The following is a 12495-nucleotide window of genomic DNA, read 5'->3' as shown; positions in this document are numbered from 1 at the left end:
GTAGAAAATGCGTGACCAAAAGAAAACATAGAAGGAGATGACAAGCATCTTTTCCTTTTACATATGGAGGTGCAGTAAAAATATATAGGTACAAGAAGAAATACCCTTGAAACAAACATACAAATACGATTAAAACGGACCTGGGCAAAAAGCCCAAAACTCAAGCTGGACTAGATAGAAAAAAATTATATAATCTAACTTACAAAATAATTTGAACTTGCCTACTTAACCTGAAATTCAAATAGATTTCAACCTAACCATATCTCAGATCATCTTTAAAAATAAAAATTACATTACTAAACTTTTTAAAAAATAATGTTATTTTTTAAAACATATACATATGATATAATTAATATATTAAATTAATTATTTATAAAACTAAAATTGATTTCATTACTGTGACTTGATTTCAAAAATTAAATAATTTACTTTTCAAAATTTTAATTAAAAATTATTTCTGTATTAATTTAAGTGAACCAAAATAGCCCACCATAAGACCAGCTGGAATTAAAAATTACAGCCACGCTGGAATATAACCGGACTGCTCATTTTGTCCCACACATCTTCAAATAATAACAATCAATGGTTGTCAATAAAAATATCTATCCTGTCAAATATAATCGCACATGAAGCTCTCATCACACTTGCACATGTCGGGTTGAGTTGAAAACTGCAACAAAAAAATGCCTGAGATGATATTTATAACAATTTTGAAAATGGACATAAATTATTCACTGTAGCAAGAATAATGACAGATTTAGAGAAGTTTACACCCTTCAGTATTTCGTTAAGTTACAATGATACACATATACGAAATTAAGAATATACAATGCATACCGCACAATTCTTATTACTTGAAACTACCGTATGAAGCTGTCACCTCCGTAATATAAAGAACATAACTTTCTCCTTTTGCATTTAGTTCATAACGTTTCTTTTCCGCTATTACGATCACTGAAGATTTATTTACCTTCCAGCTTCAATGATCCAAAACTACTCTGGACTAACGCAGTAGCAGCACGAGCAGCTGCTGATGCACGATCTGCAGAAGCAATGGCAGCACGCGCCTTCTCCAGTACATCAGAAGATTGAAATCTTGTCTCACTTTTAGCATCTCCAGCGGGAACATCATTATTTTTGTGTGACTGTTCAATTTCATTAATATTCAATGAAAAATTATTGTTAGAAAGGCTGGGAGCTTCAAGTTGTTTATATTCTTGTCTATCAGGCACAGACTTGTTAGAAGGTTCCGTAGTACGAGATGTTGAATTATTAGAACCATTTCTGCTGGCTGTATGAGAAAGCGTAGCTCCAGCACTAACTTGCTTCGCTCCTCCCTATAGGTAACACGAGAAAATCATGATAACAATTAAGAAAAGATGAGTAAATTCCGGACACCACAGTAAAGAAGTAGGCAACAAAGTATAATGGCTTCAAAAATCTTGGAATATTAGTTCACAACACTTGGTTTAAATCTATAAATAATACGTAGGTCAGTGAATGCAAGATTTGGATTTCCCTTGTCTAGAAACAGGCTTCTAAATGTCAAGTGCTAAGATAAACGTGTATATTTGAGTCGTATATAACTCAAAGGAACTCTAAGGCGCTGTAGAGCCAAATTGATTGACTGACAGAGTTAAGCAGTGAGAACCATTTGACTAAATAACTGAAATTATTAATACCACTAATAATAAATGGACCCTCCCTGCAAACAATTTTAGTCCTGCAACATGTCTATGACAAGGAAATCACCAAACTCACCATTAAACAAGCTACATTTGAAAATTCAAGGAAACTGGAACAAAATAGACACATTAATATTTGAAAAATTGATGAAAAACAGATAACCTCGAGATCTCCTGCATTCACGGAATATCTAACTTATAAACCTGCCCACTTGGATCCTTGTTGCTATTCTTTACATGGTCCCCAGCCCGTATTAAAGGAGATGGTTGTGTTAGACAATCGACAAACAACCTAAACTTTGTAGAATATCTATGACATATACAGAAGATATGTGAGGAGATTTAAGACAAATACCCTCAATAGCTAGAGTCACTTCCCAATGCTCATAGAAGAACTATCACACGAAGACCAAAGTACCCTGAGATTAGGATTAAACTCTCAGTAATTTATGGGGTCAGTGTCAGCGGCAAAGATGGTAGGAGACCATTATAGCTAGACAAGTGAGAACTCATTAGTGAGACAGATGCTATCTACTGTCAATGACATGTTCTGAATCTAGTAGTAGATAATAATTTTAATGTAAAAGAATGAAGGAAGAAACAAGCATCTACTGATAAAATTACCAGAAGATCTTCATGATTTTTCCTAAATTCAGCCTCAGTTTTAGAAGAATCCCACGCTATATTGTATTCTTCAGCAATCTCCCTCAAGACCTTGAGTTTTACCTCTCCAGATGGAGCAGTTACTGAAAGCTTTTCAATGATCTGAAAAAATCATATCAGATGAACAGATGGACTAATGATAGTATGCAATTGTTTAGAAGCTGTAACAGTATGCTACTCAGAAGCAGCAATTAAGATATATTACCGTGCGGTTTACGCCTGAATCAGGACGAAGTTCCGATACTGCAGAGACAAATTCTTTCCCATATTTAGTGGTAAACAAGTTCTTGATGTGCAACAAGTCTGGTACATCTGAACATCTAGGGGCAGCAAAAATTATACTTGCAATGGCTTCTCGCAATTCCGAGGGGCACTCCCTATCATGTGGAGAAGGAAGGCTTCAAGATTGACTAAAAATAATTTGCTTTAAATTTTATAAGGTGCAACTGTTTGAAAACTCAATTCAGTTATGAAAATGAATATTCTCTGTCATGAAAGTGATTTGGTGTAATGTATATAAAACTCACTATAGTTGAAAGAGAAATAAAAGTATTCAACGCATGGAAGATCAATAAATTCTAGTAGAATCATTTATTTATTTAGTTGCTAATAGTTGCCGTAAATAAACTTGAAGTAACATGTCTCATTTCAAAGTTCAGACATCACATTAAAGTGTCACATATTTCAGTATGCAAAGGGTCAATATACAGACACAACACAGACAAATATAAAAAGTTATCAAGTATAGGCAAAGTACACTATTCCTACCTAATGTTATATAAAAAAAAGCAATTTTGCTGAACCAAGTTTAAAACCATACATTTTACCCCATTTAAGTTCAGAAACAAGGTCATTGAATCACAATTCACATTGCAAATTGTTATGCTAATTTTTGAATCATGATTCATAAATCGTGCAAGTGAAGAGAGTAGATTCACAAAAGTCACTGAAAGCACCAGTGAGGAGAGTACACTATACAGTTTTTAGCCCCATGAAAAGCAAGAGACCGAGGAGGACATTGGAGAAAATGGTCAGCAGGGATCTCATGGTAAACAATATTATAAAAGATTTATTTAAAACAAACAGAATGGCATTTTGTAATCCAAGTAGCCAACCTCACCTGGTGAAATATGTTTTTATTGTTATTTATTTGATTGATTCATAAACTGTATGAAATTGTAAAGTTTGGTGACATAACAAAGAATAACTAGAAATACATCATTCAAATAATGGGTAGTCCTAAATACAATAATTTTAAACTAAAAAGGGACCTAAAGTCCCACACAACAGAATCACGAGCTATAGCTGAGTGTTTGAAACCTATATTTTACAAGACTTAAAGCAGTAAGGGTACAGCCAAATACGATAGATATAATGAGTGAGTCACAATGCAGAACCCTTGTTTTAGAAGAATGAAACTAAAATATCAGATTAATTAAAAAGGATGTGTTTAGTAGTACTCCTTTAGTTTCTTTTCTTTTGTATTGGTGATATGGAACTGCATTAATTCATCCATGTATTGTAATTGATAATATTCTTAGTCATCCCCCAGCTTCATCTCTTTATGCCAATAGCCAAATCATATCAAAGTCATACAATTGTGATTCAAATTGCAAATCGTAAGATTCTAATACTATGTTCAAAAATATATATTTTACGCCCCTTGAAGATTCAAAAACGATGAAATCATAAATACTTGGGTTTCAACTGACAATAGAGGCCATCTAATATATTTTTCACTGTTACATTCACCAAAAAACTGCCAATAGTGTACACATACTTTCCCTGTTTCTGATTTCTCAAGTATCGAGAAAAGCATATCACTAGTAAATTTTAGTGAAGCAGAAAGATCCAAAAAGATTGACCAATTTCACATTTGTGAAAAATAGCATGGAAATCACAATCTGATTTGAACGAGTACTAAAATTCATGCCCGTTAACCATAGAGAAAATACACAGCATGACAGTATGCGGTGTGCCAATAAGTACTAATATGACCCGCGGACTAATATGACCCGCGGACTTACCTCTGGTTCTCAATTATAGGTACACGCGCAAGAACAAATTCACAGAACAACTCCAATATTTCATATGCAGCCCATATATTTTGTTCTCGTATAATATGCTCCACCTATTTAAATCAGCACATTTTACAAAAGGCATGTCACAACACAGGGAGAAAAGATCCAGACAGAAACTAACAACTATTAACCAACCCTTGAAGGATTACCCGGATTCTAGCAATTGCCTCTTGGCCAGCCTGCAAGAATTGGCTTATCTCCTTGCACATTTGTTTCAGTTGCACATCTCTTTTGTTCTGTAGCAGCTTAATGCGTGAAATTGCGAGGTTGAGGCATGTTTTGCTACAAGATGAAAAAACAAGGAAAAGCCGAATGGTCACTGGTGTACTTCGCAATAGATAGATAGTTCAGAGAACAACCAATTGAACATTCATCAAAATCCAAAGTGCAAAGTAACCTTTCGAACAATCACAATCGCACGAAGGACAGTCTTAGATACATGCATCAACCAAGGATCCATGCTCTTTTATCAGAATAGTTCAGTTTCCCCCAACAACCCAAAATCTGGCTATACACATTGAATATACCTCACTATCTTACATTACATGTTTCAAGAAAGTAAACAAACCCTAAGGAGTCAAAACTGAAATTGAATTTGACACAATAAACACTTCAATTACAATTTGAGCAAGCGTATGAAAAGAAAAAAAGAAATTGACCGAGACTGAATTGAGAAACGTAACATCCAGAGACACAGAAACACCCAAAACCTAAATCATGTATAGTTATGAGAATCAGAAAAGTTAAATCTTATAAGCAATGGGAAATCACCATCGAGTTCCAAAAACGCCTCTGTTGAAAAGCTGGTTAAGAAGTGACATGGTGCCTGTTTCTTAGACGCCACTGCAAGTGCGAGGGTGAGACCAAAGAAAACAGAAGATGTCTCTGCCCTTCATATATGTTTCTCGTCTCATCCATACTATTATTGCATCGGTTTCTTCTCATCTTTTGTTTAAGGTTGAAAGATAATAATTATTATTCATTTTAATAAAATATTCATATAATTTTCTATTCTATTTTTTATTTCTAATAATATATACATAAACTTAAAAGTTAGATAAAAGATAAAATTATAAATAATGTAAAATTTAAAAAAAATATACTTAAATTAAAATAAAAGTATTTAAAAGTTCTATTCTTAAATTATCTCGTATTATTTATGAATGTTATAAAAACTGAACCATTAATGATACAGCAAATGTTAATTTGCACAAAACCATTGTTTAGTAATATCCATCCGCAAGAATTTTGTATTCCATCATATTTTTTTTTCTTCTTCAAGAAAAATTTATTTAAAAAATTCTTCCATATAACATGTCTTGTGCTATCTATTTTTGTACACACACTACTTATTTATTTTCATTCTTTTCAAATAAATATTAAAGATTAATTAAATTTTATATTTTCAATAAATTTAAATACTTTTAATGAAATTTTTATTAAAAAATTATCTATTTCAATATTTTAATTAAGTTCCTGCAGTTAATTCTGTGATTAAAGACGTGACATTTTTTTCTTGTCATCAATCTACAAAATGTCATATTAAAAATGTCACATCTTTTAATAATTTGACTAAATATTTAATAGAAACGTAATTAAAAATATTCCAATTTATTAGGAACATTAATATTAATTAAGCATAAATACTAATTTAATAAATTAAAAATATATATATCATGACAAAATATGTAATTTAAGTAGGTGTTAAGAAAATAGTTTATTGGATGAACTCCACAATAAAGATTTCCACATTAGAATAATAGAAAAAAAAATTATATATAAAAATTAGCTTAAATATAAATTAATTTATAAAAGTGTTTTTCGAAGACTGTTTCTAATTTAAATATTATGATATGAAGATTAATTCCTTTTTTCTTTTTTTTTTGAGAAGAAATTTATTCAAACATGTTTTAATATATTATTAATTTTTCGTTTTATTTTCTATTTATCAATTAATTACTAGAAGAATAGATATTTTACTGGTCTGATTCCGCAAATGACTTTATAATTCTTGTTTGTTGGGTTTTTCTCGATTTTTATTTATCTCCACAATCTCTCAATTCTTTTTTTTTTAAGGAAAACTTTATTAAAGATGGCAACTCAATTCTCCTCTGGAGATTAATCGTCAACAAAATAGATAGGTATTCCATATTAACAGTGTAAAAAGAAAATCACACTGTATTCACAAATAATCTCACAAACAACTCTCTAGAAAGGGAATAATGTATTACACCTGGTTTGAAGAGCCAATGAGCGAACTATAACATTAAATTCATAAATGAGCCTCTGATGAGGTAGAAAGCCTAATTGACATGTACATATAGCTACCATAATAAGAAGCAACAGAGGTGCCATTCCTGTGAGATAAATTTTGTGAAGGTTACATTTTCACTAAGATAAAAAATATGACTAAAATATGAAGTATAACCCTCATTCAAGTTAGCACCTAGAATCAAGCCATGAGATAATGTCATTATGGACAGCAAAAATTCTGTCATCAGGTTCCCCTTCCAAGATGCCGTGGTAACCTCCTTCATAGATCTTCAGTGTCTTATCCTTGCTAGAAGCTTTCTCATAAAGAAATTCACTCACTAATGGATCTGTCACCTTATCTGCTGCTCCATGAAGAATCAATAAGGGAGCTGAAACCTGCATTACTCTCAATACATATAAATGTTCTCTCAATTTATATTTATATGACAGTTACTGCATGCAAAAATCACAGATAACCAGAGGAGAAAAAGCAAAAACTAACCACCTTGTGTAATTGTGACTCGATTTCTTGAGTGGCACTTAGAAGCTCCATGCCAGTTTTCAATCGTGTTGGATCATCATAAGAAATAACATTGTAACCTGCCTATAAAGGAAAGAATAAAGTCCTATAATTAGTTTGTACAGTTGTGCAAACTTTCAGGGACTAGTTCTGCATCAAGTTTTTTCAAAGTTCACAACAATCAATGATAGAAGATACTGTGGATCAGTTCATGCACTTGAAATCACTATATAAGAATTAAGGCAAGGGTGCATGGAACATTTAAGGGTTCACAAAATTACCAACCACTTTTCTCTTGCGAGGTTCTCGGAAAGTTAGCTCAGATATATCTTTGTGCGGGAACAGCTTTGCCTTTGGCATCACTTTAGACAGAATGCTTAATACCTTCAAAACTGCACTTGACGGTAGCATACCCTCTGCGATCTTGGCACCAAAACAAGAATAAATCAGGGTTTATCAGATACATATTCGAATATTCCCAAGAAAGGCTATTCTTCAGATGATTTTGGAATCCTATGAATAAAACAGTTCAATGCTCTAAAACTAGAGAATTCATAATATGACAAAGACATGAAAATTATAATAATGAAGTCAGTGACATCAACTGCAACACAGAGGAATGTGCTTACTTTACACATTGGTGCAACAAGGATTACTCCATCCCAAGTGTTTGGTTCCTTCAAATGTACCTTAAGAGCAATTGCTCCACCCATAGACTGCCCCATAATATATCGAGGCAACCCACTCACCTCAGGTCTATCTGTCAATTGAAATATAATGCATGCATTTTCCCATATGAAAGATTACAAATTACTATAGTGATTAATATGACATCATGGATGCAAAAAATCTTACCTTTGATTTTTGAATAATGTTCTATAACGTCATCAACCAAATCATCAAAATCTGGTATATAACCGTGTAATCCATCAGATAGACCAAAACCTGGATAATCCATAGCATAAACACCATACCCAGAAGCAGCTATTCTTTTGGCAATACCTGAATAAAAATTCAAATGCTCCCTCTGTTCAATTTGGCAAGTTTTTAGCTTTGATAAAAAATTGATTGTACAACATACTACAGAGGGCAAATTAGCTACTTGTCTAAATGAAATTAGGGTCAATTGTATGCTTTACCACTCTAACTCACGACTTTTCTATTTTGTTTCCCGTTTTTAATAAGAAGTTGTAATTTAGTCCTCGTGAATATTTTTCTTCCCTGTACAGTCTCTGTTAATATTTTGTTTAATTTGTCTATTTAAAGGGCTCAATGCAAAACTCATAAATTTTAACAGGACAAAATCTAGAAGTAAAACAGACACTCAACTACAGTACAAGTGTACAAGAACAACAACAAAAGCTTTACTCACTTCTCCCACCAGATGAGACGAGTTACATTGATCATAATACATCACTTGCCTCAACTAAAGACTAAAACTCATAGTATTAAATGAGAAACTAAATGACAATTATTTTATCATTACACTGAATAAAAACATATCTTAGGGTTTAAGGCATGCAATTATGACAAACCACCTTCAAAGAAAAAAGTGCAAGTGCTGCCATATCCATGACAGAAACACAAAGCAGCCTTGAGTGGAACGCCAGATTCAGGTAACCAGCTTTTGCAGAAAATTTCCAATCCCCTTGAGTTCCTTTCGTACCACTAATAAACAAGCAACCAAATTTATCATATTTTTCACCAAACGAACAAAAGAACATAGAGATTGTTTGCCAAAAACAGAAAAAGCTTACTTCCTCGGTTCTGATCCCTGCAGGAGCAGCCTAATTTGCCAACCCAAGATAAACAGGGGAAGAGATTGACACATCAAAATGAATGAGTGATTCTTTAACAAGGCAAAAATCTGAAAGATGAAACCGCAGAAACCAAAGCTTTATTGCAAAGGTGACAAATTGGTAAGTAAGAACTAACCTTGAACAAGAAATGGTCCAGCTTCTGCTGCACCTCGGTGAAAGCTGAACGAACCCGTCTCCGCGAGGGCGCGAAGTCAAGGTTCAGAGAGGCGATGGCGGTCAACTCTTCGCTCACACCTTCGATGCTTGACTTTTTCTTCGCTGTTGTCACCGACAGCGTTGTGTTTGAACTGAATTTTTGTGAAATGGGTACCAAATTGTGAGGGTGCTGTGTTGAAGAGATGGGTGCCCGTGGGAAGAGGGAGAAGCCGTGTGATCGAAATCGGAGTGCCTCGGACATCTCCATGATTTCTTGCTTAGTGCGATATGCCAAGACGACAAAAGTGTTTTTAATCAGCGTTGACTTCAAAGTTTTACTACTTTTAATTAGAAAAAATATGCCTTTTCCATAAAAATACGTTCGAATAATTTCTTTTAGAGAAAAATAATGGTTAATTTATGTATAAGTTAATTTCTCTAACACTTGTTTGTGATTTTTTCTTAAAATTTATTTTTTTACTTAAGTATCTTTTTCATCAAGAAATGTTTGTATTGAATTTATTCAAAGTAAGAAACTCTGTAAAATCATTTGGAATGATTTAATTTAAACTAACTTAAATATATTTTTAACTAAATTTAATCATTTAAATTATTTTGGAATGATTTAATTTAAACGAGCTAAAATATATTTTTATTGTATTCAGATGTAATTAACAAAATACAAATTTTTAAGATCAAAGTTACTACCAATTCTATTTTCAAAGTTTACAATTCATTGCACACTTTTTAACATAAAAAAAAAAGAATATTCGAGAAATAAAATGTCAAATATTATAGCATACATAAATTAATAAATTTTAATAAGAAAGTAAATATGATGGATTTAATTCTCAATTATTCATTTTAAAATGTTTATGGTTTTATATATAAATCATAATTTTGTTTTAAGATTTTTGACTGAAATTAATGTTCATCCTTTAAATGGATTAGTTCAAATAGCTGAAAATGTCTCAATGAATTTTTCAAAAGACTCGTTAGTAAATTTTTTTAAAAAAAAAAAACGAGTGACATATGTTAACAATAATTTCTTTTTTGAAAAAAGATAATACTTAAAAAAAAAATTGTATTAAGATGAAGGACATAATGATTATACAATAATTTACTAGTTTGGATTTAAATCTTATTTTTTTTATGTTCAAATCAAATTGATAAAAGAAGTAACACTGGAAAAAAGTTATTACTGATATATTTATTAACAGTCAATTTTTTTAATTATTTTAATAGTTTTAAATTTAGTTATGTTTGTTTAAGTGTTTTTTTTTTACTTAACTTCTGCTTGAGGAAGAGCTGACTGAGCCTATCTATATAGCTTCTACACCTTGACTAACCATGTTACCGACTAAACCATGTTACCGTGTTCATATCATATTCAAAAGTTAAAAAAAATAATCATATGCATTCTTCATTCCTAACTTCGTTCACAAAAAAACATTTCTCATTTCTTCATTATTCATCCATATGTTAAAATTTAATTTCCCATTCTCGAATTTTTTTTTCATTCCTAAAGGTTTGATAACTTTTAGTTTATTGATTTTTAGCCTTTTACACTAAAACTCCTATTAACTATTTGTGAGATATAAATTTCCGGTAAAATTTGAGGCAGAGTTGACCGAGTGTATGTTTGATTTTGTATTAAATTGAAGTAAAATCGATTAGAATTGATATTTTAATATAGAATCGATACGTGTTTAATTTTTAAAATTAATTAAGATAAAAAAATTATGTTAAATGAAAAACAATTAATTTTTAATTTTTGTTAGAGAATTAATTTATCCGGAATCAATTATTCAACCTGAATCAAACACACAGAAAAATATCAAAGAGTTCCGTTTCTTGATTTACATTTCATAGTATAATAGGTAATTAAACACTTATTCATAAAACACTAATGAATGATTATGTAAAGTCATTAAAATTATGTAGTTTTACTTGTTCTGATTAAAGTTTGATGTCTTCCCCTAAAATGAAAAATTCAAAATTCAAAATTTTAAACGTTGTATATGACTCTTCTTTTCTCATTAATTTTTGCATCAAATAGAGTTATTTTTTCCTTGACTTCATTATTGATAGCTGATAACCATTAGCAAATTTAAAACTATGCAATCATTGACTTATTGAGAAACAACTTCACAATTATGAGTGATTATCACAATTATGATCGTGTTTTGATGTGAGAAATTAATGTTACACTTTATGTATTATCAGTAATATGTCGGTTGTTTTACTGTGAAAGTTTCTGTTGTGATTACGGGAATGAAATGACCAAGGGAACAAGTCAAAGGTGTGTGTGACAAGAGAGGGGTGTGTATATTTTTCTCCTACTCTTTTGTTTCATCCATTTTTTTACCACAATTTTATATCCCACCACACTGATCACAAAAGTATATGTATTGTTTGCACCATCTCCCAGTAATATTAACTTTTTATTCTCTTTCTTATATCTACTAATACAACAGCAATCGAAGATAAGTGTAATCATCTCAAGTTAAATAGAACCATTTACAATTAATTAAAAAAACAAATTTATTTGTAAAAACTAGGAAAAATTACACTTATATTAATAATGTTAAAATATAATGTGAAAAGGCGTTTCCATCTTCTTAAGGTATTATTCCTTATGATTTTGTTCTAATAAAGAAATTCAATTGACAAAACTAAGTGTACTGAAGATACTTTGTATTTAACATATATTTAGTCGTTTAATAGACAACTACCTATAGGAAAAGCAACCTCACTTATTTATTTCTTTAACTTATGGTTGTATATAGTTATTAGAGTTTTCATTAATTTTGATAGAATTGCTCAAATGATCCAAATTGTTTTAAGGGTTAAATATGTTTTTTTTCTTAAGTTTAAGTGAATTTTGAAATTAATTCCTTTTCAAAACGTTATACTAATTTAGTCATTTATTTTTATAAATGTGTGTATTAAATCCTTTTTATCAAATTTTATTAAATTTATTTGACGTTTTAAACATATTTTATGATAATATTTGAATTAACATTAAAATAAAAAATTATATTAAACGGTATAAAAATAAACATTTATTATGTTTTTCTTTTCTTTCATTTTTTTTCTTCAGATGAACACTTGCTATAGTTTACCCATTTCTTTATCTGTTTGTTTGGATACTGTAGTAACATATATGGATGGAATAACAAATACCCAAATTCACTATGAATGATTTACGAGGAAAATTTTCAAAGTTGAAAGTAGTTAAAACAATCTTAATTTATTATATCTTTTAATTTTGTGTTGTTCTATATTACCATTAATTTTTAAAATTGTTTATAATTTTGTTCATTTCAATATTTATT

General features: G+C 30.7%; 2 protein-coding genes across 2 annotated transcripts; both read right to left on the bottom strand.

Moving 5' to 3' along the window:
• Window positions 1-671: 671 nt before the first annotated feature.
• On the bottom strand, window positions 672-5357 carry LOC114192261 (IST1 homolog). The gene is made up of 6 exons (XM_028081922.1): window positions 5201-5357; window positions 4579-4711; window positions 4376-4479; window positions 2554-2725; window positions 2310-2450; window positions 672-1337 (listed from the first exon to the last, which is right to left on the bottom strand). Exons 1-6 carry the CDS (start codon window positions 5248-5250, stop codon window positions 963-965), a joined length of 975 nt encoding a protein of 324 aa, XP_027937723.1. The 5' UTR covers window positions 5251-5357; the 3' UTR covers window positions 672-962.
• Window positions 5358-6589: 1232 nt separating this feature from the next.
• Window positions 6590-9462, bottom strand: LOC114189555 (caffeoylshikimate esterase-like). Its single transcript, XM_028078150.1, has 8 exons — window positions 9138-9462; window positions 8960-8989; window positions 8741-8870; window positions 8058-8204; window positions 7832-7962; window positions 7488-7625; window positions 7188-7286; window positions 6590-7078 (listed from the first exon to the last, which is right to left on the bottom strand). Exons 1-8 carry the CDS (start codon window positions 9423-9425, stop codon window positions 6869-6871), a joined length of 1173 nt encoding a protein of 390 aa, XP_027933951.1. The 5' UTR covers window positions 9426-9462; the 3' UTR covers window positions 6590-6868.
• Between the last annotated feature and the right edge of the window lie 3033 nt (window positions 9463-12495).

Source organism: Vigna unguiculata, chromosome 7 (assembly GCF_004118075.2).
Source record: "Vigna unguiculata cultivar IT97K-499-35 chromosome 7, ASM411807v1, whole genome shotgun sequence".
Taxonomy (NCBI): domain Eukaryota; kingdom Viridiplantae; phylum Streptophyta; class Magnoliopsida; order Fabales; family Fabaceae; genus Vigna; species Vigna unguiculata.
This window is presented reverse-complemented; position numbering and strand designations above follow the sequence as displayed.